Here is a 27,233-nt window from a genome sequence, read left to right as displayed (position 1 = left end):
ATGTCGGCAGAAATAGATCCCCTCCCTTCCTCTCTGTTCCTTCCAAGTCTGAGTATCATACCTGTGTTCAAAACGTAATGACATTGCATAAAAAAAAGAAGGCAGGTGTCTCTTTAAATTTTACTTTTATATAGAGCAGTGCACTGAAAAAGCTTATTAAGATCATTAATTTGTTGCTAACTGGATCATCTCCTTGGTGAAAATGTCTGCAGTAGGTAAGAAAAAAAAAACCTGGGCTTTGCCTAGGACCTTCAGACTCTATTATAGTAAAAATAGGTAGAAATCCTCCTTTCTTTCCTGGCTGGTTATGAGAGAAAGCAAAGTTGTCCAGAAGTAAAATATGCAAAAAGTTTTCTTGATAAGGAAAAATAATACTATCTGTATGTCTCCATAGAGAAGCTAATGCTGAGGATCCAACACACTGTGATCAACCTGTGTTTTATCTGAAGTTCAGACATACTTTTCAAAGAGTACTAAGCAATATCACCAGAGTGAACTAACTTTGCAGTTTAAAAACAAGGAGTTTAGAGTCTGACTTAGCTTGAAGTTGATAACAGTCACCTGAAGCTAAGAAAATTACATAAAATTATATATAAATTGCATAAATATAGAACATACATTAAAAATATCAGCTTAAATTCTGATTATATTTTTTAATTCTAATTTGTCACATAAAATCATAAATCTTGAGAAGGTAATTTTGTCTGCTTACTAAAATATATTTATTTTACTTTTTTTCACTTTCAATTTAACTTTAAATTCCCAAGGTCCTACTCATATGAGTAGGACTGAGTGATGCAAAAGAAGAATGTTTCAAGCAGCTGTTTAATTTATCTTAAACATACACTTCAGTGATTTCTGAAAAAAAAAAAAATTCTTGGTCTATATTGTAACAAAATTCTTACTAAATGGAATGTTTTAACAGTTCTCTTGGACAGTCCACATCTGATATCCCAGAACAAAGTAGGACTCTTTCTGGTATACATCCAAGACAATTTTAAGGTGAATTCCAAATAATAAATATATGCCAGCATAAATCCACAAAATCACAACAGCTGGAAGGTAATAGTAACTCAAGATTTATACAAAAGTCAAAATATTGAACAGTATGGATTCATATTTTTGTTCTATTTCTTAGAAAATGTTCAAATGAAACACCATTACATGCAAGCTTCACTATGCCTAATACATAGCTTATAATTCTGGAAATTTATAAGACATGTAGTATAAAGAGAATATGAAGGCTAATTATAATTTTGACATTTTGAAAAGATTACACTAAATATATCAATATAAAGAAAATTCTAATGCAGTAGAAGAGGCTGAAATGAAATATACTGTTCTTGCAGTTCTTTTGTAATTTAACACTTTCTTAATAGCTCTAGTCATATTCTAAGACTATTTTACAGTCTTTCAATACCATAGAGTATCATTATCAAATAGATATAATATACTCAGCATTCCAAAGAACATCTAGTTTTAAATATTTGATCCCTATCTTCTTTTTCAAAGTAAAATCTTCAAGGGCACTCTCAGGAAGTAAGTGTCCAAACTCTTTTGGAGATGTCTCAAAATCCCATCTGGAGAGTCTCTAGTAGGACTTGAAAATGTATAGACTAAGTATTCATTCAAGAAGATCAGAGGCTGATTCCAAACTGTCTTGTTAAGAATGCTCAGTCTCATTTTTTTCTGCTGTTCAAACAGAATTAGGCAACCATACACTACAGCTTCTCTACAGCCACATTTTTAAATTGCCTCTTCACTATCAAGTCAAGAAGGACCTGGGGTCTCATCCAAGCCTGAAAACATGCAGCATTCTCAAATTCAGTAAGTATAGATAAATTCAGGCACTTATACCAACCTTGACTTCTTACCTGTTAGTATTGAATTTTGCAATGCAAAATGCAAAATGCAGAAAAAAAATACAAAATGCAGAAATGCAATTTAATGATAATTGCATCTATTCTCACCTTCTCTTCCTATATTTCTACACTGGGAAGAAAAATAAGAGATGTAGAAAAACGCCCTGATTCGCAGAAGTAGTTCACTCACTTGTTTGCTCATGATTGGAGTTCCATGGCACTGAAGTGCATAATCAAACGAATTTTTTAAAGAAAATTGTTACAAATGTGTTTCAGAGGAAAAAAAAACAAAAACAAAATTAAAAAAAAAAACAACAACAAAATAAAACACACCAAAACAAAACAGTAAGGAAAACAGAAAGATGTGAAAGAAGCAATACTGGCATTATTGTTGAGTTCTTTAGTACATTGTTTCCAATGGTTCTCTATGAAATGCAGCTACCATCACTAAACATCATATTTTGCCACATTTCCATCAAAAATTAGTACAATTTCTCTTTTTAACTGCCAAATCTCTTATATTTTACAAGTAGTAACTCAAAGGGTCATGTCACTCTAACACCTATTATTTGACTAAAATACTATGTTGAGTCCAGTCTATATTATGCCAAGTATGTTTTAACATGAGTTACAATGAAAGTGATACTCATATTGATACCGTGCTCACAGGAATCCTACCAGTGCAGGCCTGTTCCTGTAAATCTTGGAAACATTATGCAGACAACATTTCCACATCTTTTCCAAGATAATTCAGTGGCATGTACTAGTGGAAAATATGCTAATTTACTATTTAAATGCACGAAGGAAAGAGAATCATGCACTTACAGTCTGTGATTTTCAGGACTCTTTTGAATTCTCCACTTCCAGATCCTCCGCAGCCATCTTCATCATCACAATCACCACTTATTTGTTCACCTACACCTCCACCGCTGCCTGTTTGATGGAGATCCCATTTATCATATTTTGGAAATGATTTGCCCTGCAACAGCTGAAGACAAAATACAGGATGCAAGTTAGCAGTACATGTGGAGAGCTTCAGTGAGTACCCAAAATTTCGTATATGTCTCTCTAGTAATCACCTGATTTGAAAAGGAAATTCCAGGGTCAACAGAATGAGAATTTGGATTTATTTTTTTCGTGTTTTTTTACCATGGCTTACAGACAGATTTAGAAGAGTGGTATCTGGAGATATATAGTTTATTTTTAATTAAAAAAATATAAATTGACTGTGTCTTTATTACTATAAAAGAAAATCAGGCACCAATTTCTGGTCCAGAGGCCAAGTGGAATGAATAGGTACATAGAATCATAGAATAGCTTGGTTTGGAAGAGACATCTAAAGGCCATCTAGTCCAACTTCCCCTGAAATGAAAAAGGACATGTTCAACTAGATCAGGTTGCTCAGAGCCCTGTCCAGCCTGACCTTGACTATTTCCAGGGATGGGGCATTTATCACCTACCTGGGCAACCTGCTCTAGTGCCTCACCACCCTCATTATAAAAATCTTCTTCCTCATGTCTGGTCTAAATCAATCCTCCTTCAGCTTAAAATTTTTCTATCACAACAGGCCCCACTACAAAGATTGTGACCATCTTTCTTATAGGTACACTTAAAGCAGACAGAGAGCATCTGTGCTACAAAGCAGATGAACCTAGACCTTTTAAAGACCTGTGTGGTGTCTACCAAGACTTAGGGTACATTTATTATTTTGTGTGAATTTTTCAGTTTGAAATGTCTGAAATAGTATAAGAGCTCTGTTGCAGCTCTGTATTGGTGAATCCAAAACATATTTGTGTGCTCTGGGTGTGTCATATTGACATCTGATGGAAGCTGAAGGAAAAAAAATGTGTTGGGACAATACGAAATGCGTGACCAAGCAGCAGCAGACCAAGCTAGCACAATCAGAGGAAGGGCTAGCATGGAGAAAACTATTTCCAAATTACATCCAGGCATTGTTTCAGCAGAATTAATAAAGTTGACTTAAAATAAAGCAAAGGGATAGGTGATACTGGCCTAAGCAGTGTAGGTGATTCGAATCCAGTACTTGTTCTCTGGATCCTTTTTATTTATCACCATAGAAATGGCCAACGATGCCAGCATGGTCTATAAGACAACTGTTAGAGATCTCAAAGTTTAACACATTTCTCCATTCTTTGGGCAGTGCTGGGTAATCACCTGAATAATGTTAATGTTTCTCATTAATCAAATGTACAGCTGCTGTCATCCAGTTTTTAAATACTAGGTGGTAGGACTGTCATGCATACAAACATACCCAATATGCCCTCTTAGATATTCATCGATATTCAGTTCAGTTTATGTGTCAGATACATATAGACATCATAATCTCTAAAGAACCAGGTTCTTACAAATGTTAAGAATTCTTATAACTTTATCTCATCCAAAATATCAGTTTGTGGAGGCTTGTACATTACAATTGCTTCAATCTGGCAAGCTTTCTTTACACTGGCTTAAATTTCACTGGTGCAGATTCTTTAATTTAATCATGAGATAGTTCTTTCTTTTGAAAGTAACTACTGATTAGTCTGAAACAGACTCAGTTGTTTTATACCTTCAAAAGTGTGGTTGCTTTGTTGTTTATACTGGGTTCATATTTTCAACCAATATACTGAGTTTATTTACAGATTAAGGAGTTGCTTCCCAGACTAGTTGATCTGTTAAGTGCTGTATAGTGCCCAACAAAAAATATTCTAATGACTACTACAACTCATATAAATCTCAATAGTTTTATAAAAACCACTTGCCACACTGCGTAAGAGCAGTAGAAAGCCATTCACCATTGAATCAGCAGGACCAATTTATGCAGCACTTTTAATTCAAAGATTTTATTAGGCATTTATATGTTACCTGAAAGATAAACTACCTAGCTAAGAGGAAAAGATGTTCCTTTGTATTGCTGCCCTGTTCCCTGCTCATTGTGTAATCCATGCCATACTTCTGCCAAAATAGTATTTATGGAAACAAAACACAGAGAGTTTAATGAACCACATTCAGTTAAACAGCACACTTTTCTTACTTTTTGCCCCTATTCAAATCATGACACATTTCCGAAGCAAGTTGTATGATAAGATACTCTTTATCCCTGAGCTCTGTGGCATAAAGGTGGACAGGTACTTCAGTAAGCCAGTATTTCAAACAAAAGTTGCTGCCAGTTTCCACAGTATACCATATACACATATACACATTATTTCAGCCTGAGAACATGCATCCTCCTCTATATTCTGTATCTCAGTCTTAAAAATATATTGGCTTGATAAGATCTTATATTTTCCTGCTTCTTTAGATTTTAGCCCAACTTAATTATTTCTCTTTCCTCTCTTTTTTTCCCTTTTTGTCTTACTGTGCATTATTGACTTAAAACTAGAAATTTGAAAACTCAGGTGATCCCACTATATTCTTTTAAAGGTAGACTTATAATTGAAAAAGTGTTCTTCAATTTTTTCCAAACTTTTTACTGTACTTGAAAAAGTAAAGATTAAAGAATAAAAAAGATCATTTGTTATGTGTACTTTGTTATTCTCTTCAGTCTCCTTAATTGTACAAGAAGAAATATTGTCTCCATATAAGCTCAGAAATCTCAGTGCTGGTTCTCTACTAAGCAAGACTTGGATCTAATACAAATTCTTTATGAAGTGCGTATAATTCAAGCTAGATTGGATTCACATTATAAATAAAGATAAAAGGCATTTAAAAGAATTATTCTGTTGTGCTGAGCTTTTTATACAGTTATGATTTAAGTGGAGAATAAGTACATATTATAACTGGAGAATTTTGTATACAGTTAATGAGTCTTCCAACTGAATAAGGAGGGTTACTAGTTATGTACTATGTGCCTCCCCAAAAAGTACAATGAATGTTCTTCCCATTGTGTCACAGTCTAAAATAATCACTTTTCTTTTTAGGTGTCCCAGAATTTTTTTCCATTCTACCAAATTTTTGTCTCAAAAAACCCCAACCCAAAACCCCATGAGTTTGTTTACTCATACGCTATTGTTTTCCAATTTCAATTAAAATAACAGCAAATATTGTTGGCAATCATGTTAGTTTGAATTATGGCAAGGATTAGTTCACCAGTATTGTAAGATTGGAATAGACACACCAATATTCCAGATTTGCTGGATCTTTCTCTTAATTTTGATGAAAGTTTATTGAACTAAGATTTTGTTATCTAAAACATGTCTTCTGCCAATGGCATTTTATTGTCAGAGAAAATTAGTGTGCTACTACTATGGTACATGTGCACAAGTGAATGATTTGGGTGTAAGGTCCTCTGGAGTCTTCAGCTTAAACTACATAGCTGTGGGAAGTTTGGCCTTCCCCCTAGATCTTTTAGTGCTCAGTTGACTAAATACCCCTCAGCATTTTCACTAATGTCTTAGTGGAATGCTTTCTTTGACACAAACAGCTTATAATATCAAAAAATATCATTAATAAATTTTGTGAAATTTCATCTTTTAGAATGCAAATGTTTGCATTACAGAAGTTACATTGTTGTAATAAAGTACTTTCAGGGTTCTGTAAATACATGACTCAGTACTATGTAACATTTTGGTAAGAAAATAAACTGCTTGCAGAAACAACATCTATGAGGGTCCTTGAAGCTTCTCTGAAAATCTCAGAGTCTAAGCATAATTGGGAAAATTATCACTAAGGATGTACGGTTGTTATACAGTCCTATAGGGTCTGGTAATCTTTCAAGATTATGTAAGACTTTTATTGATGATCTGGAAAGCACTATAAAAACCAAAATGGTAATGATAATTTTTTACTGCCACAAGAACTGGAGAACTACTAAATAACAAAGAGAAATGACAAAAACTGTCTAAGAAAATATCTTATCTGGCAAGGGAGGCAATCAAGTGAATTTTTAAACACATACTATAATAAAATACAGACAAATGTAAATTTGCAAGTCTAAATATTATATTGCATGCATATTAGAAGACAAAATATTCTGTTCTGTAAAATAATTGTGGGTGTCTGGGGTAGCCGGCAGACTATGAATTACTAAGAGCAGTGTTCTAGTCACAGATTTTAATGGGATATCTCTGGGGACAGAAATAGGAATACTAAGTCAGATTAGGGTTGTTATATTACTCCTAAATCCCATTCTCATGTCCTTTGTTCAAAAAGGATGGTACAGAAATAAGCTCTATTATAGTGATTAAAATGGAACAAAAAAACCCTTTTCTTTTAACCAAGGAGCTCATCCTTCAGTGCATCCCAAAAAACCTGACCTCAAGAATTTATTTAACCAGCCTTATAAGCCCTGTAAGCATCTACATGACAAATACAACATAATGGATTTAATAGGCCAAATCATATGAAAATAGCAAAAAATAAAAATATTTTCTTTACACATTCCAAGTTAATAATTTAAAAAATATGCAAGTTGTTCTATATCAAAATAATTTATCAATAATAAAGAATAATTATGAACAGTTATGGTAAGGTTATTTTATGTATATATATATATTCTGGATGAAACAGTTTTTGGTTTTAGAGCATGAATTAATCCAGGGGTTCAAGGGCAGGGTATGCATGTGGTTAAAGTAAACCAAAATGGTCCCTTCTGCCTCTCAAAAATGTATTAGTCCATATAACTAAATATGGTTTAAATGAGAAGACTGTATTCACTTTTATTTTCTTGTGCTTGCAGGAAGTTACAAGTGATTTAATCTCTGTTGTTTATCTCGGCAGGCAGCTAAATATCAGATAGCCATTCGCTCACTCTCCCTCAGTGGGATGAGGGAGAGAATCAGAAAAATGGTAAAACTCAGGGGTTGAGATAAAAACACTGTAATTGGACATGAAAGGAAAGGAAAATAATAAGGATAAAACAATGTGCAAAACAAGCAATGCAAAATGCAATTTCTCACCACTCATTGGCTGACTACCCAAGCAAGTGGGCCACCAGCTCTTGGCCAACTCTCCCAAGATTATATTCTGAGCATGATTTTGTATGATATGGGATGTCTCTTGGGTCAGTTGGGGGCAGCTGTCCCAGCTGTGTTCCCTCCCAACTCCTTGTGCACCTCTAGCCTGCTTGCTGGCAGGGTGATATGAGATGAAAAGTCCTTAACAGAGTAAGCATTGCTCAGCAACAATTAAAATGCTACTGTGTTATCAACATTATTCTCACCCTAAACCTAAAACACAGCACAATACCAGCTACTAGGAAGAAAAATAACTCTATCCCTGCTGAAACAAGGACAAGGGATCATCATGAATGATGAACACTGAAAGGCAAGGATGTTTATGTTTACACTATTGAAGTCGATGTGATACAAAAATCTAGTATCCTATTTACTTATTCTACACATCATATACCTTCAAGGGAAACACTGATTTCCTATGAATTTTATTTTATTCTATTTCAATAAAAATATCTTGATACTCTATTACCTTCAATATGAACTAAGCTCAGTCACAGTATTTCCGGTCTTTCATTTCATCACAGCATAAAATTTCCTTGTGAGGGGAAGAGGAGGAGCAGACACTGATCTCTTCTCTGTGGTGACCAGTGAAAGGACTCAAGGGAATGGCCTGAAGTTGTGTCAGGGGAGGTTTAGGTTGGATATTAGACAAAGGTTCTTCACCCAGAGGGTAGTTGGGTGCTGGAATAGGCTCCCCAGGGAAGTGGTTGCAGCACCAAACCTGACAGAGTCCAAGAAGCATTTGGATTATACTCTTTGGCACATGGCATGACTCTTGGGGATGGTCCTGTGCAGGGTTAAATGTTGGACTTGATGATCCTCGTGGGTCCCTTCCAACCTAGCATATTCTGTGATTCTGTGATTCATGTGTGCATCATAGGTGCTTCTTGAGGGAATCTCAAAGGAGCCCAGCAGTGAATTCAATTTACCTAATCAAATCAAATCCAGAAGAATTATTTCTAGGAACTCTTTTAAAATGAGAGGAAGAAACAATCCTATTTTTTTTTCCCTCCTCTTAGCATTACATACCTGAATACTTAAAAGTACTGCATTTCTTTTTGGTGATCTCATTAAAAAACTACTCATACATCTGTAGCCAGAATATCCTGCAGGGTTTCATTTTCTTAACAAAAATGAACTTTCTACATTAGAAGTCCAGTTTGTATTGGATATTGGTATTAAAGATCACTAGTATTACAACTCTCGTAGTCCCTCACGATAGTGCCCTATGGGGATTTTTTGAATAAAAAGCTGTAGCTTTGTGTGAGGTACATCAGCTCCTTTCTTACTTTTTTTTTTTCAATGAAATTTTAAAAGAGAGAATGAAATTTCTTATCAGCTATAGTCTTTATATCTTTGGGATGATACACAAAATAAAAGCAATACTTGTACTGCTATGTCAAACCCACTGTTTTCTGCCTGAGATCCAGGGCTACAACTCTGTTTCTAGTCTGAAAACTCTTCTTTTCCATAAAATCACCAACCAAATACCAGCTTGAAATTCTGATGGAACTAACACAATGCCAGCACTGCACAACACAGTTCTAACCTTTGTGTTTTCTTGATATACCTTTACCAGCTCGGGATCAAAACAGTTGCTACCTGAATAGTAGAAATAAGAATTAACCCAACTTATCTTTCAGCAAGAAAAAAAGAATTCAAACTTAGTATAACTTTATAAAAGTAGTACACTCCCAGAAACATTTGAAAGCAAGTTAAATACAAAAAGAAAATAGAAGAGATCCTTTACTTTTGCATTAGCCATTGCTCTACAGATAATAAAAGTGAGAAATGGTCCCTCATACTTAAAAAATTGAAACATTAAAAGCACATTTCCCTCTTCAGCAGCTGAACATGTACTTTTTCCTTAGATCAGAGCATTTTAAATTGATCTAGAATATGATATAGCAGTAGACACCTATAAAATTTAACACAGAACTCAATTACTATGAAAAAAATCCTTCAGTATTCATTTATCTCATAATGGGTCATAACAATGTTGTCTATAGCACAGTTTTTGTGTGGAGATTCTCTATGCAAAAATACTGTCACGTCCTATCTCTCCTGCCCCCCTTCCTACCACTAATACAAAAGAAGTTATGCAGAAACTTAACTAATGTAACCAATAAGCAGGAATCTCCTTACCTTAGTGAGATCAAGTATCACTTACAAAGGTATACCTCCAGTCCTTATCTGTGACTTTGTCTGGCCCAATGAGTTTGCCCCAAAACACGTCACAGCAAAAAAATACATACAGAATCTTCTGCATTATTTACCAAGTTTTTCTTAAGGTCCAACATACCTTCTTTACATTATCAGAATATAATCTTCAGATAGAATGCCAGTATAAACTCTTGCACACCATTTATGCCCCACTTAAGCCTTACACCAAAAGTTTTCCAATTGCTGACATTTTGTGCTAGCTAATGAATTCTCGGTAAGGGTAAAGCATGGCCTTCCTGTCACACATTTTGCCCCTTGTCCCCATTCTTGAGTTGTCATTTATTTTCATGATTTCTGCATACTATATATTCGTGTAGTAAGGCTGCTTTGCATAAATTGAGACTTATCATGTATGAAGGGCTGTATTTTTAAATCCTCTTTGCCTCCAAACTATTCTTAAAATAGTTCCCATTGCCTAATCTTGTCAAAATGCATCATGCCTGTTTTTCAAAATCTGGAAGAGAATTAAGGTATCCTTGAAGTTTGAAAGTGGAGGAGGTGGAGGAGGGGACGTGTAAATTACTTGAGAACAGGTTTCTTGATGCATAAAGAAGTAGACCATTTACATAAGAGTCTTCTCAGAAAGATTTGATAGAACAATTTTTTAGATCCCATTGGGTCTTGTATATGTGATAAGATTATAACTTTTCTCAGAAAAGCTAGCTTCAAGTTCAAGTAGCTGCCTGTGCTATTTCTCTGCAGCATTACTTATTCAGATGCAATCAAATACCATGGAGAATATTATAAAATAGAAGAAGCCTTTTTGAAATTTCTGAGAAAGCCTGGCTCATCCATTTTGCAGCTGTAATATGTGTGCAATAGTCTAATTATAGTAATCCTAATCTATACAGACTATGTTATTAAATGTGACATATATTTTAATTGTTGACAGATGGCTTTGAATTGTGTATAAATATTTATAAAGTCACATGTATTCCTATAGCTAGCACACACAAAAATTCCAGGTATATTAGTCTGTCTTTCTGAGTCCTTTTAAATGCACATGCAAACTCAGGATTTCCATTATAATAACTATTCTATTGTTTGGGTTATCTGAAGACATAAAGAGACCATTTTCTTTTTAAAGTGAAATGAATATTGCATAGATTACAGACTATTTTGATTACTTTGGAAATCATAGTCCTTTTTCATCAGTACACTGTATTGTGTTAGCCTGTGTTCTCACAGTTATTAAATATTGCCATTGTGCTGTTTATTCATAATCACCCATCTTCAATCATCACCTGCACAGGAGATATCTATAGAAACCTTTAAATCTTCAAGAATGGTGCAGAAAAACAGGATCAATCCAGCAATACCATCCACTGACATGTGAATCTAATGCATATGTTCATCTTATTTAGAACTTAGAAATTTTCATTTAAATCTCATACAGTGAAAAAGTTGGTTATTAACAAAACACCCAAAACAACCAGAAAATAGGCAACATTTACCAAAAATGCCACATAGGAAATACATTTCCCGGGCTTTTAAAAAATATCCTAGGACAGGCTTAAACTAATGAATAAGTGAAGACTGACAGATCACACTAGTCACAAAAACGGCTTATGTATTTTCTCAGCTATTAGGGTGGGAGTCACTTCATGGGGTTTTAGAAATCTAAATTTAGGCATCTGTCTGGGCAGAAAGACGGGAAAGTCCAGTGGGTAATTCATCTCAGCTTAAAGTTTTCTGAAAGATGTTTATTGAACATCAGATTCTTTGATGACATGCTGTTTTACAAAAAAACCCCAAACCAACCAACCAACCAACCAAAAACAAAACCAAAAAAGGCCCATCAACCGTGTAGGTTTACTCTTTTTTTTCACTGTAGGACTTGTCGATTAAACTTAAACACCTGCAGGATACTTAAGTGGTAATAGTCGCCTTTTAGAGTCACTAGACCATTTATAGTCAATGGAAAGAAACAAGCATCTTCAAGAGTCTGATCTCATCCTAAAATAAACGATGTAAGAATGCATGGACTGATTTTGGAAGGGTCTTATCTGGAGCTACATATTCCAAAGAGGGTTAGGTTTTTTCCCTCCTGAATTCTTGCACTAAAAGCTTATTCTGGTAAAAACTACTCTCCTGCAGAAAATGAAGAAAGGAGGCAACCATTTAAAAGAACAAAGTGAAAATGAGAAACCTTAGCATTTAACTTCAAAAACTGAAACTATGAAGTTATAGTCCTTTCAAGAGACCGTGATAATTTCTTCCTTGAAAGTCTGGTGAAGGGATAAATAAAAAAGGAAGGAAGGAAGGAAGGAAGGAAGGAGGGAAGGAAGGAAGGAAAGAAAATGTGTCAACCACTTGATGTCATTCTTCCTACTCTCTGAAAGGTAGAGCAAAAATATTTTTAAAGTTCTGAGAGTAAATTGTATGCTACTTGTTATATTAATTTTCCTTAGAATTAATACAATTTTTATGGCAAGTTTTATGCATTTTTTTAGCACACTTAGCTTTCAATTCTTTTTCATGTGTCAGAAATATTTCACACAAACAACAACAGATGTTGCCAACAACATCAGAAAGAGATGAGTCAGAATTCTAAAGCTTTCATGAAATATAAAAAATCTTATATTCCTCTCACATGAACCATATTTATTGTATTAATTTTTTTTCTCATATAGACCATCTAATTGGGGAAATACTGCAATCTCCTATTTGATGCAGTTATACATTTTTCATTTTATTAGAAGCATGAATTTCTACCACTAATAACTTTAATACAAAATTTTAAAAAACATTGTTAAAGCAAAGAATAAATATCATATACTTCTTTTAAAGCACTTGGGATGTTTTTCAATTAATCATAATCCAATTACATATGTGCATGTCCTAGCTGCTCTGGAGATAATATATGACAGATGGAATCTGAATTTTATTTCAAATGCTGGTAGAATTTATATATTGCACTTAACTTGACAAGGATTTAATTACTGTAATGTGTTCATTTCTGCATGGTTTTGTAATGTAAATTTATGTAGAAATGAGAATCATAAAGAGATCAAGTATTAATGCCAAAAAGTATAGAATACTTTTGGTAAAATAGGAGTCAAAATATATAGAAATGTTAAGTCTGAAGTCAATTTTCTAGAGTTTAGTGTGTTCCCTTTTCTCTTTATATCTTTTTAAAAATTGAATGTGTACTAAATTACAATCGTAGAAGTTGTTCAAGTCAGGACTTTTACATACAATCAATTGGATACACACAGTATAAATGGCAGTAAAATACAGTTGTATTTATAAACCCAATATTAACGGAGCTTCAATCTATGACATATAATAAAATTTGATTTTTTGTTTTACTGTAGTGTTCTTTTATATCCAGAGCTGGGCTATACTGCTGTATAATTGCAAAGAAAACAAAACAGTTCTAACGTGAGCTGATATAGTATAGAGCAATACTGGGGCCTACCAGCAGCTGTGCTCCAGCTTGGGAGAAAAGATACCCAACTAATCATAGAATCATAGAATGGTTTGGGAAGGGACTTTACAGATCAGCTATATCCAATCCCCCTGCCACCTTCCACCAGAGCAGGTTTCTCAGGACCTCATCCAACCTTGAACACTTCCAGGGATGGGGCATCCGCTCCAAGAGGCACATGTCCCCAAGAGGCAAAGATTATTAGCACAAGCACAGGCTTAGGGAAGAAGATATGGCTCAGCAATCAAGAATTTCTGTGTCTCAGTGTTGCTTAAAATTCTGCCAACAGAACAGATATCACTCATTTTCTTTCATATAAGAACTAAATTATTAAGGTTTTCATGCAAAAAATGAGTGACTTGGACTGAAACCTGTACCCTGCCCACTGTGAGTCATGCCCTTATTTCCTTCTATTATCCTAATTTTTATACTATAGTCTAGTTTCATTAAGGAAAAACAAAGGCATGTTCTCAAGCTATTCTTACAAAAAAATGTATCAGTGAAGAATGAATTCTTAATATTTTATGGCCCAGAGTGCTAAAGAGAAATCAGAGATTCGTAACCTCTTAGTTAAAAATCTGAAAGTTATAATCATTGAAGAAAAAAGTTCTTCCTTCTCAAAGATCCTGTAGCTTTGATCTAGAGGCACTCTCTTTGGAATAAACTGAACTAGGATTTCTCAACTGGTACTTTACCCATCATACTATTATTTGAAGGGAAAGAAGGGAAAGAGCAGCAGCTTCTTTTCTTAGATCAATGTTAAAAGATTATACCATTTAGCATAAGTGATTAAATGATCATCTCCACCAATATGAAGGAGCACACAGACACAATGATTGAAGGGAAACCAACACAAGACAGATAGAGATGGATGCCTGTCCCAGCCATCCCAGAAAACTCTCAGTCCATGGGCTGGGGGATTACCTGTCTTCTGGACTCAGTGGGGAAGGATCTCCATGGATCACTTCACGTGCTGAAGGGGTTACTTCCTAGGAAATGTGAGACAAATGAGGATGCAGGGAAAGAGTATTTAGAGATTGTACAAAGCTTAATATGGGTTGCTTGGAGGCAGAACCAAAGATGGGGAGACATCAAGGGGTTATGAGAAGGAACAAGCAAGGGAAAATAGAGGGATAAAGGGATGAAAAGGGCCAATCATCTGTAAATAGTGTCTCATCTGTACACTTGTCTGGCTGTGTTCTGCATACAACCTGCACAGCCTGCCCTGTCTTCTCATTCAACTCCATCTCTCATACTATTTAGGGTAAGAGACTGAAATGTATAATGGTCTGAGTGTCAGCTGCTGATGTGGGGATTATTGGCCACGCAGGTCCATCTCTCTGTGATGATAGCAACTAGTGGGACTGGAGTGCATTGGTATTCTGTGATTTTTATTGAGCAATTGGTAGTCTGGACTAGCTCAAGAGTCAGGTAAGAGGCCTGGGAGCCAGGTAGTGAAGCACACATAAATATGGGCTGGGTGCTGGAAAGATCAGAGGGTCTGTGATTTGGCCAGTGGAGGGACCAGGAGGCCATGTGCATGTTGATCTCAGTGTGTGAGGCCACTAGAGAACAGAGGATCCAAGATGGCTGGGTAGATGATGAGTGTCTAAGGGTAGTTGCTGAAAGGATCCCTAGTCTGTGTGTCTGGAGATATGTGTCGGCAAAGGGCATCTGTCCCAGAAGTAGGAGTTAGGCTGCCAGCAACTGGGGAGATCAAAGTTCAGTTAGTGGACAAGATAGGAGTCCAAAGGCTAGTTATTAAAGGGATATTGTGTATATACCTATATATATTTTATATAAATATATATATATGTATGTTATGTATTTTCCATTAAATGTTTTCATACTGACCAGTCAGAGAAGTAAACAGAATCAGGCAACTGGTGAAGTTTGTGTCTACATGAACACTGTATTTTCTATCTGTGTTGGTATGCTGCATATATATATATATATATATTCCTCATTTGCATTTGGGAATACATGCTCAGCCTCGGTACTGACTGAACCTGGTGACATGATGTTGCTGCAGATTTGACAAGCCCCAACACAAGGCAGTTGCATTCACTTTTTTTTTTAGGACACCTCACTCTCAGTCCATGTGTGTTCAGCAATTTTAAGAATGCTTCTAAACCGGGCTTTCCCAGAGCTGTCTTATTTCTGTACCTGCACTAGCAAAGCTTTGTGGTAGCTCTTCAGGGTGGGGCACCTTCACAAATGCAGAAAGTTTCATTTTTGAGAAATAAGGAAGTTTGAAGTCTCAACAAGGCCTAGGTGCTTCTGAGACAGAGTGAATAGGGGAAACAAATTTTTATTTAGTTTCTCACCTTCTGGTTTACTTTTTTTTTTAGGGTGAGGGGAGGTCAGTCCTTTAGGAAAGATGAAAAGAATCCTGAAGAAAGGCTGTGATCACAGCAGGTATGTCTGTCTGGTCAGTAGGTTGTGCAAGTTCTACATTCTGTTAGAGCCCTGTGTATATCAGTGAATATAAGATGGCAGTACAAAGTCAACATAAGAAAAAATGGCTATTTCTTGTGAGGAACATTACCTTTTTCTTGGCTTGACCTTCATTCCACAGATCAATTACTTACAATGCTTGATGATGAGATTCAAATTGAAAGTATTTTTCCCTTTTTTTTCCCCTAGTAAGCAAGGGCTTAAGGCCTGAACCTCAAGACAACATGCATATACAAAACTGTATTTCTGAAGAGTTAACAAACTGTAAACAAGTCTGTCATATATCAGTGTCTGTGTGTTGGCTAGCCCCTCACATGCTTCAATATATGTCTATTGTTTTAAACTAGTTTTGTTATAAACAATCACTCTTCTACTATAGCATAAATGAATGCTATAGCTCTAAAAGCTTCTTTTTCTTTCTTTAGAACATACTCTCATCACCATTGTCTTCCTATTTCACAAGCAAAATCTAGACTATGCACTATTTGATACATATCACTATATCAACATAAATTAGGGTCACTATCTGGCCAAGTAAGACATATAATTAATAATTGATTTGGTAAGTTATTTTGAGAAGACCCATTACCTTACTAATTAAAATATAAATGTTGGCAGAGTAGACTATATATAGTACACAGCTCCCAAGGACACATTTTGCTTCAGCCCACATTTTGGCCTTACTTATGTGAAATTAACCTTTTCATAGTTCTTTTTAACCTGAAACAATCATAGATTGCATAGTTGGTTAATGCAAATTTCCTGATTTTTGTCCCTGACTTTCAAAAAAAGGCATGATTTGGAAGGAATTAGTTTTGCCATATTAGTTTTGCCATATTCTACTGTATTTAAACAAAAAGCCCTTACTCTCCAATCTGTACTCACAGAAGATAATGAGGATACACATAGTAAAATATACAAAAAAATTGTTCAAATACTCAGCTCCAACAAAGTAATCAGAAATATGGCAAAACATGCTGCTTGCAGTAGTTCACCGTATTTTGAGGTACAATTTATTCTTGTGTAATAAAACCCATATGCTTTCACACTCTTCTATTATTTCAGTCACTGTCTCTTTTACCAGATCATTTTTGTCTGATTCCCAGCTTGCAAGTAGCATTAAGTCAGGACTGTCAAAATGAGGGCCAGCTATTACAGCAGACATATTTTCTATCAACACAATTCAGAGAAATAAATGTCCTAAGAGAACAAAATTTCACCTATATAGTTTAGACAGTGGGGTCTCATTTTATGATTTCAATTATTTAGTTTAGTTATTACAGTTTTAAGTATTTTGTGGTAATCAGGAGAAACTGATTAGACATAAAACTATAAGACATTCATTTTGAAACGCTTAATTACATTGCAAATGCTGATATTAACAGATCACATAGCAGTTTGTTTTGTTGCTTCAATGATTGCTAGAGAGTACTCTAAAAGCAGTAACAAATGCCCACTAATATCTTCAGAGTCTGCAGTAGTTGTAAACAATTAAAGGAAAGACACAAATTATGTACATTTATTTTCAAGCACAAGAGATGGAGAAAGGACCACTACTTACATCCACAACATTGCAGAGTGATGTCAGAACCGATTTCTTCAGTAAGAACAATAAAATATTCCTGGATATGGACAAATTAACAGAAATGGGTCTAGCATATTAGCTCAATATCCTCCTGGTAATCCTCATCATTCAAAACAAAACTGAAGAAAACACTAAGCAAACAGAAAAAAATCCAAACAGCAGCCAAATACACCAAGTTCTTTCAATGGAGAGAATACTGCTTCTAGGGCAAATGCAGTCCAATATCTAAAAAAGCATATATTTTAATTTTATTCTGTTATTTCTAGGCAACTATATAGGTTTAAAGTACCACCAATTTGCTTTGGTATTATCTCTGTGGCAAATTACTATCATGCTACTCAGATTTTTCTTCCTTCAACATGAAAATTATAAGAATGAAGCCAAACATATCAGTGTGACATGCTACTGGAAGAAAACATACAGAGAAGTTTGCCTTAACTCTTGCAAATTCTCCCTTGACATACTGTGTTTATTTCAGGAGTCTGATTTAAGAAAACAGAATAAAAAACACCTGGCTGCATTCCTGCCAGGCACTTTCATAGTTCATAGACTTCCAAAACACAAATGAAACACACTAACATCAAAGAATTCTGAGTTTACAGCAAAAATCTTTAACTTCGTATCTGAACAATATAGCATAATCTCATTTTTCCTGAAACTGACTCCTGGTCTCTTGAAAGTCTTTATGCAAAACAATCAGCATGCCAAAAGATTCCACAACAAAACAAAACAAAACAAAAAAACAAAACCGAAAGAAAAACAAACAAAATAAGTACAGACTAATTTAACTCTTCCAAGAAATCATAGGAAACTATTAAAGACTTCAGCTTACTTCAGAGCCACAGTATTTTCTTTGCTTTAAATGCAGGGCGTGAAAATTAATTATTACATTTTTGTATGAGACAAAAGTAGATAGTATAGGCAGTGACAACATACATAGAATGCTATGAAAAGTTAGTATTTGAACACTAATACTAAGCAATTATACTATTTGATATTCTAAATATAAAGGAAAACTCACCACATATTGACAAAGCTGAATTTTAGCTGTATCAATGGTATATTAAGTAGTCTACACACTGAGGACTCATTTTAGCGCTGGCACAGATAATAAGCAGAACTCTTTCAAAGACTGCCGCGGAAACTATGAAATGCATTTTGCTAAATCCCAAGAAAACCTGAATAATTTCTATGGTATAACAAAAAAATGCTTGGAAGACTGGGAATTAGGTGTTGTCTTAATGTTTAATTCCCTTCTGAGTTTAGGAATTTTCTCCCAAGTTAGGGTCTTGCAAGGATTTACTCATGCAATTTACTCATTTTCTGAAGACTCCACACAAAGATGTACACACCATTTAATAAATAAGTTGTGGCCGTTGCTCAGTTCAGCCATAATCATCCCTACTTTCCCCAGACATTATCCTCCAGACTGTATCATCTGGCAAGGGTCACGACTTCCAAAGAGGATATTAATATTTAAACTGTAGTTGATCTAATGCGAGCATTTAAGTTGTGTCTGTGCAATTTCCTCGTGTGGATACAGCTATCCAATCTAGTAGGTTAATACTTCATGTATCAACATGAATCCTGTATTATAAAACCAGTAATGACAAACAGATGACTGAGATGGTCAGTAATTATCACACACCTATTGAAATCCAGGATTAGACTGCCCAGTTTCCAATCTCAAATTCATAGAAAAGTGGTAAATTTGAATAGCAACTCTACTGTAAATTTTTATACTCTTTATTGCAATACTTAGCCTCATTGAGGCTCTATTTCTAAAGAAAAATTAAAAGCAAAAGGCTTAATACAGAGCTTTTTGAAATCAATCAGAAGACTTTATGTGGTTACAGAGGCTTGTGAATCAAACTCCCAAAGTGTGAAATAGGAATAGTCCAGCACAGTGAAAGTTTTAAGAGAATAATTGTTTTAAACCTATCCTCTATAAAAGCAAATGAACGATTTACTATGCAGAACTCAGACTAGTAGGGATTGTCAGAAATGAAAATCAATAGTAGAGGAATCACCGAGAGAAATACATTATATTAAAAATGTGCAGCAGCCTCCTTGGAGAAAATTTGAAAATTGAGTTATGTGAAAATTTTTATGTAAAACATGAGGAAATATCAGAGAAAGCATATATTTCCTTTTTCACTTTCACATAAGTTTTTCACTTTCAAATTCTTTGTTTGAACTCTAGGTAAGCCACAGCACAACTGAGCTTCGAATTCATGATTCATATTGTGCTCAGTGAAATACTTTCTAATCAGCCATTATTGCCTGTAGGCATGAAGCCAAAGAAATCATCAGAGTAGAATGTACTTATTTATTCATTTCTATCAGAGAAGCTAATGCCAGGACCTTTAAACCATCTGCTTCACTTAAGGAAAAAGTATGGACAACTGGTGATGTTACTACTGAAAAAAGCATTTAGAGGAGAAACATATGTTCCAACGGCAGTTTTCCTCCTGAGCGCAGAAGGAAAGAGGCAAGCAGCATATGAGAGCAAGCTCTACAGCTACTGTTCCACAGTTCTGCATACTTTGAATTGCCTTCCAAGACATAAAGGTTTTTCTTCATGTCTGCTGGTACTCAGGGGGGCAAAGGGGACAGAAAAAAAAACCACTGTAAGCAACCAAATCATCTCATGATGTATACACAGTTCAAAATGAACACACAAGGATTGACATATTGATGACAGAAACAACTATCTGATCGCTCACTCCAACACATTCTGGATAAACACCCCAGAAACTGATCTGGCAAATAACATTACAGTTTAGTGCAGATACAAATTTTAAACTCAACTTCTGTCTGTGCTACTTTTACTATTTCCTGGTTTATCCACACTTTGGGAATCTCCAGTTAAAGAGATTGTATAAGGCCCAAGGCATTAGTAGAGGGCACAGGTTGTTTGTCAAGACAGATAGAATTGTTTTCTTCCCCATTTTGAACTGACTCTTTCTGAAGTTGGTATCACGTGGGCAACTTGCGTGTGATAGCTTGCCTTGCCAGCATCTCAGCTCTTTCCCTTCCTGCCCTATATGACTAAAAAGACAGATCACTCCTTCACTTGAGTTTGAGATGAATCCTATCTTTTCACAGGGCACATGAAACGGCAAACAGAGACAGAATCTGACATGGAAAAGAAACTGACTGAAAAATTATCTAAGAGAGAGATATGTCCATGACCTTGGCAGTGCTCATTAAATGAGGACAAAAAACCAAACCCTCACCAAACCCTCCTGTGACCTTCATATGCTTTAAGCAAGCTCTGACCCTAAGGCATAACAATTCTTTCATGGGAGTTTTTTAACTTCTGTGTCCAGAATAACATGAGGAAGCTGTGCCACCCCATCAGATAGTGGGTTTCATGCATGAAAAAGCAAATACGTATGGCAACTTTCCCAGTCATGTCAGGTAACTATGTGGTCCACAGAGATCCAGAGCAAAATGTAGGTGAATAGCAGAACTACCTAAACAAAATGCTCCCTACAGTGAAGGGATCTGGAACTATGTATTGGAAAAAGACAGTTTTTTACATATGTAAATAATATATTCATAGAAGTGGCATTTACATGTATATTTATCGTGTTCAACAGTCCTCACAGATAGCACTGATTATAAATCCATGAGTACAAGATTAGTCATTGAGAGGCCATCCTTGTGAAATGAACAGGGTTTGGTCTTCATTAGGCAGGACATTCCTAGTTGTACATACATGACATATTGTGGCATATGTTGTGGATTTTTAATACTAAAGAGTATCTTTAAACTCCTCAGTTTCTATAGATTATCAATAGTTTGTGTAAATAACATAGCTGTTATCTTTTATTTAGGAAAACTAGCCTGAGATAACTGCATGCACTGTTAGGATTTACATATGACATCAGAATTGCCTTATTGTTTATTGTACTAAGCAGGCATCGTGCGAAGTGCCTAGGAAAAAACATGCTTTAGAAAGGATTTCTGAAGGAAAATGTAATCAGAATTCTAGTTGTAACAAGTCTTTGAAAACTGCTAAGGCATATGATCCTTTCAAAATTAAATCTCTAAGTGCAATGAAAATTAATTGGGAGTGTATACTCATGCCAGAAATATAAAGCTAGAAACATGTATCTGTAGAAGTAACAGGTGCGAGGTTGAAATGGGCAGCATGTCTATATCAAAAGGGACAGACGGGAATGTATCTTCTAAGGGTTCTGATACAACTACTGGGAATTCTGGCAGAATACAAAAGGATCACATTCTCCCTAAATGGCACCTCCTATTGCTACTGTAAGAGATAGAGTACTGAACTCAATGGACCACTAATTTAAATGGAAAGGACCTCTCTGGTGTTCTTAATCATTTGACACTGAAAGAGTTAACATAACAGAATACCCTTTACATAACATTAATTAATAGTGTATCACTTTATGGTGAAGGAAAAAAATAGAAGAAACTTTAAAGGGAGGGGAACTGCTGTAATCTAGGGCTAGAATAAAGATGATGTTATATTTTAATATTTTAAAGTTTTCAGTGTAGCTAGCCTATTTCTGACTAACATCACATTCTGGTTTTTAGCCTGGGGATACAAACAGGCTTGCTATACTGTGTTTTTCCAAATACATATACCATTTGATGACATAGATATCATTGTGTATAAGCACCTTACTGAGCTTCAGAAGGAAGGAAGGAATGAAGGAAGGAAGGGAAGGAGGGAGGGAGGGAGAAAAAAGAAAGAAAACAAAGAAAGAAAGAAAGAAAGAAAAAGAAAAAGAAAGAAGGAAAGAAGAAGGAAACAAAGAAAGAAGAAAAGAAAGAAAGAAAGAAAAAGAAAGAAAGAAAGAAAAAGAAAGAAAAAAAGAACGGAAGGAAGGAAGGAAGGAAGAAAGAAAGAAAGAAAGAAAGAGAAAAGTAAAAAACCCCACCTGTCTTTTCCTAAAACAACAAAAATGAGTGGTATTCCATATTCCACAAGCAAGTTTCCATTGCCTTTAATGATGCATAATGGGGCCCTCAGTCATAGAAAGACAGCCACATTTCTGTGTAGCACCAAGAACCCATTTACACTGATGAAAGAAATAGCCACCTAAAACTGAAAGTTTTTGTGCATAATAGCTTTTTATGAAAAAGACATATGACCCAATTTCATTTTGACAGAAATCACGCAGTGAAATGGCCATCTAAGGTAAAATGTTTCCATTAAAATTCATTTGTGCTGTGAGCTTTAATTCTTAATATAACTTGGGACATACAGAATTTAGGCACAAATGCAGTTGCTAGTAACTCATGCAGAATTTAGCACAAAAGTTGTACTTCCAGGTAGAGTCCTTAACTTAGAGAAAGAAATTGACTTCCATGACATTTGCTGCAGTTACAACATGACTGAAAGGTAAAATCCTACTCTCCTTCCAGGCAGAAAAGGGAACAAGTCCAGAAGAAAACAGTCTCTCAGTAGGGTTTTTTAAATGGTTTGATTTTAAGCAGGTTTCATAGATATTTGCATCAAAGTCAATGAAACAATTCAAGTCCTTGTAGGATGAAATAAGCCTGTTGAACACTCTGTACCAATGAAAAATCAGTTAGAACAATGAGTAGCCTAAATATTTTGAACCTTATTCTCAGTAAGTGTAAATTCCTATTATCCCCTGAGTTTATTTTAACTCCACAGATTTACACCAATTGAAGAAATAGGGGAATATAAAATATTTAAATGCAACTTCCTGAAAGAAGTGCGACCGTTTAATCATTATTTTGTCTCTAACAAAGTGAAAATATAATTCGGAAAGTTATTAATAAGGCCATGGTTACATGGCTATTTGTGACAATATTCCATTCATTTATAGCATATAAGGTAAATATCCTACTAAAAATGAGCTAATAGATTCTGTAAATTTCATAATATAGTAAGATCAAGAAAAACAGCTAAGCTATTCTCCAATGGCTTATAGTCATCTTATAGTTTTTCTCAGAGACTCAAAGACATTAAAGATGCTAAAATACCAAAATCAAATAAAAGGGATTTGAAAATGACATTATTTAAGCATTGAAATAAATTGTGTGCAGAGCCATACTAAGAATACAATCTATTCTGAATTTCTTTCTTTCTTACATTCTGATTAAACATATGAACTGGCCTCTACTGACATTTTAAAATCCTGGTTTTAGAGTCATGTCATGCTTTAAATAATTCCACTTTGAAATAATTGATTCACGAGCAGTTTATCTGATTTACTTCACTACCAGATAGCTATGAAAGGACAGAAATGTTTTGTATCACAAGCTCTGCTACTGGGTCTTTCACCAAGACTGGATTACCTTATGCACTGGACCTGTAGTGGCTATCGGTAATGACACCCCTGTAAATTACCTTAATAAATGAATTTAGGGGCCCCTGGTGGTCTAGTGGTTAGGATGCAGCACTCTCACCGCTGCGGCCCAGGTTCGATTCCCAGTCAGGGAAACTCCCCCGGGCAGATGGAGCTCGTCAGCCCTGTAAGGCCATCCATCTAAGAGAAGGTCACTCTAAACAAACCTACGTCCTGAGGACCTCGCTGCCGCCATCCGAGCTCGCTCGGCCCTGGCAGATGAACCTCAGGATTAAAGGGTGGGCTCAGTTCAGCGCACACTGTGTCTCACCTAAAAAATCCACTGAGCAGGCTCGAAGGGTAATGACCTTTCCCAAATCTTCATTTGTGAAGACTGGCCATGATGATGAAATGAATTTAACATTTATCTTTCAATGATCACTGATTTTTAGACTACAGGTAGAGAAAAGTGTTTCTGGATTTGTGTTAGCTGTTTCAGATCCCTCTTAGGTATCATGAACACACACTTTAAACAGTCTCATTTGGTGTGATCAAATACAGGAATGCAAGCAAGATCCTCATTAATGGTTTCCCATCATGATATAACAAAACCAAAAAAACCAAACAAATAAACAAAAAAGGGAATCTGTCTCATATTCTGCATTTCAGCATTCAAATTGAAAGAAAATCTGACATCAGTTTAAGATGAATATAGAAAAAACAGAATCAAGAACTGTAACTCAGAGAAAACAATACTTTATGCATTCAAAAAATTAAAGAACCACATATAACTGAGCATCTTGCTGGCATCAAGGTAAACATACTAGAATTATGCAGCCAGTGATCTAATCAGGAAAAGCGTGCTGCACCCATGGAAGTTCCCTCCTGGAAAGTTCAAGAACAAACTTGTTTTCAAAGTTGCTTTATTAAATGTCCCTGTTAGTATCTGCTGTAACAGAATGGCAGCAGCTTTTAAATCCAGGTAGCGAAAGAAAAAAAGACAGGACAAAGTGTTAACGTTCAGTGCTGCCATTACAGTTATGAAAGTATTCTCTTTAAAAGTAGGCACTATGTAAAATTTTAAATGATCTGATAGAAGGTATGCAAAAAGTTTTGAGTTAGATCCCTTCATATTAAAACTAAGTTCCACAATCACTGCAAATATTATCTTGATCAAGTGTGGTTTGCATGCTGAGCTAACTGTTGTGGATTTAGGTTTGCTCTTTAGTTTTTCTTTTTAATCTGAAAAGAAGAGCAGCAACTGGGAAGAAAAATATTTTTTGTTGACTCCTCTACCTACAGACTGAGAGCAGTGGAATAAGTAAAAAAATGAGGCCAGAGATGAATGTAAAAGGTACAAATATGGCAACATATCGCTCAATGCTTCCCAAAAAGGGAACCAAGCAATCAGGAGCTGGAGGTGAAGAAAGTAACATGGAAGTTAAACAAAGAGGAACTATCTTGCAAAAATCATGAGACATGAAGGATTTACACTTCACCTGTGAGGTTTCAAAATGTCAGTAACTCTGTCTCAAATCATGCAGAAGAATTTCCGCTAAGGGGATGTAGCCAGTGGTGAGGCAGCTACAGTTCAATGTAGGGAATGGAGAGACACAGATACCATCTTGTGATACCAGTGACCAGACAATGTAGAAATGACACATAGGAAGCTGGGTCTGAGCCATCTTGTCAGATTCCCTGCTTGACCATTTGCTGAGGAGGAGCCCTGGATGGCTCCAGGGACCTGGGCATCTGTCGGTACCATTTCGAACAGATTGCCAAGGAGCTTCTCAGGGGGATCAAGGAAAGCCGAGGACTGCCACTCATCCCTAGCCCATTTATGGGAAGCACACACTTCTGACATCAAAGAACAGAGAAGTAATCTCTGTGAAATGAAGTGTTAAGCACTGGTGTATGCTCTGAGGCATGTCTTCCACTTGAAACTCCTGGAGCAACAACTAATGAGAATAAGCAGTGACAGAAACCACTGACAAAATTATGATTATTGAATGACAGCTACTTCAGAAAGTATTCTAACTGTTTCAAATACTTATTTATATACATATTTATAAAGAATAAAGGCTATCTACACGTCATATGTGCTTATCTTTAAGAAATGGTATGACGTGCTGTCTCAGCAGTTGAACCTTGTAGCTCCCCTTTTTTTTAATTCCTTACAGAATTTTGACCTATACTTTATCAGATAAGCAAGCTGAAGAGAACGAAACTGTTTTACGTATGTTATCTTATCTCCTTAACACAGTCCACAGACTTTTATGCTATATTAAGATTGTGTAACTCAGGAGCACTTCTGATTTTCTGGACTCAGGTATTGACACCAGCCTTACTGCCTCTATTCTTGGGGATGAAAAGTGGTGATATCTGATGTTGACATCATGATACAGAGGAATGAAAACCTTTTTACAGAAAAGAAATTTTTTTGGAATCATCTGATAACAAAGATCAGTCCTGCCTCTGCCAGCTCCAGCATATAAACACAGCCATAGCCTTAAATTTATTTATGCTTTTAGACACAAGTCTCGGAATTAACACAGATGATACTGCCACTGTTTGTGCACAATAACAGCACACTCAGACTTGGTTTCAGTGGAGTACATTTGTGCTTACAGACTTCTCCATGCCAATATTCTAGCAAGGTATATTCAGAAATTACATTGAATATATATTTAACAACCTACAAACTTCTTCCAGATATCCTACTGGAAACTGCATATTCAATATCAGTAGAGAACAGTTTCCATATTTCATTGGCAGATTCCAAATTTAATCTTTATGATATGTGGATTTTTTTCAGGGATATGCCACATCAAGATTTTATTTTCATACATTACAGCTCATTTTAAACTTCAAATAATCCCTACGATTAAAAGACTTGTTCCTTGGGGTTCTTCAAGGCTGTAAAGTACAGCTCAATAAAATTCATATAATCGTGTTGCTCACCATTTAGAAGACCAGTAAGTCTCATTCTTAAGAAATCTAAAATGATCCATTATCCAGTTTCATAATTTTTCCTGTATCAAACTAAGTAGATTTTTCTTTTTAAATTATTATTTTACTACCAATATCTTCAAAGACATGGAGGAGCGGATCTAGTCTGTTAATTCAGTTTAAGCAGAAAACTGCCTTGTGCAACAGATAGTACTCCTGTGAATTTTAATTGGTTTAGTCTGCTGTAGTACCAGAAGACTAACACCATTATACAGATACTTTGAAGAGCCATCAATCAGCCAGTGCTCCAAGTGAGCAGGAGCTGAGCTGTGGAACCTTTCACCAGCAGGATCAAAGTTTCTGTGCTTCTCAATGAAAGAAGTGTTCTTACTGCTTTTCTTGAACAAAACAGTAAGAATAAAATATAGAATACAAAGTGGAAACCAAAATCCATTCCAGTTGGTGGAAAGGGGGGAG

The 27,233-nt window shown here is 35.5% G+C and overlaps 1 protein-coding gene across 2 annotated transcripts in view; it reads right to left on the bottom strand.

Annotated features, from left to right (window-relative positions):
- Window positions 1–27,233, bottom strand: part of GPC5 (glypican 5) — a 398,962-nt gene that overhangs the window by 85,640 nt on the left and 286,089 nt on the right. Inside the window, exon 7 of one of the 2 annotated variants that reach the window (XM_064645992.1) lies at window positions 2,688–2,850. In XM_064645992.1, coding sequence (XP_064502062.1) covers window positions 2,688–2,850 — 163 coding nt within the window. Of the gene's footprint in view, window positions 1–2,687; window positions 2,851–10,406; window positions 10,494–27,233 lie in introns of those variants that run through there. The other variant, XM_064645995.1, reaches the window with a different exon arrangement.

This window comes from Pseudopipra pipra, chromosome 2, assembly GCF_036250125.1.
Source record: "Pseudopipra pipra isolate bDixPip1 chromosome 2, bDixPip1.hap1, whole genome shotgun sequence".
Classification (NCBI taxonomy): Eukaryota; Metazoa; Chordata; class Aves; order Passeriformes; family Pipridae; genus Pseudopipra; species Pseudopipra pipra.
This window is presented reverse-complemented; position numbering and strand designations above follow the sequence as displayed.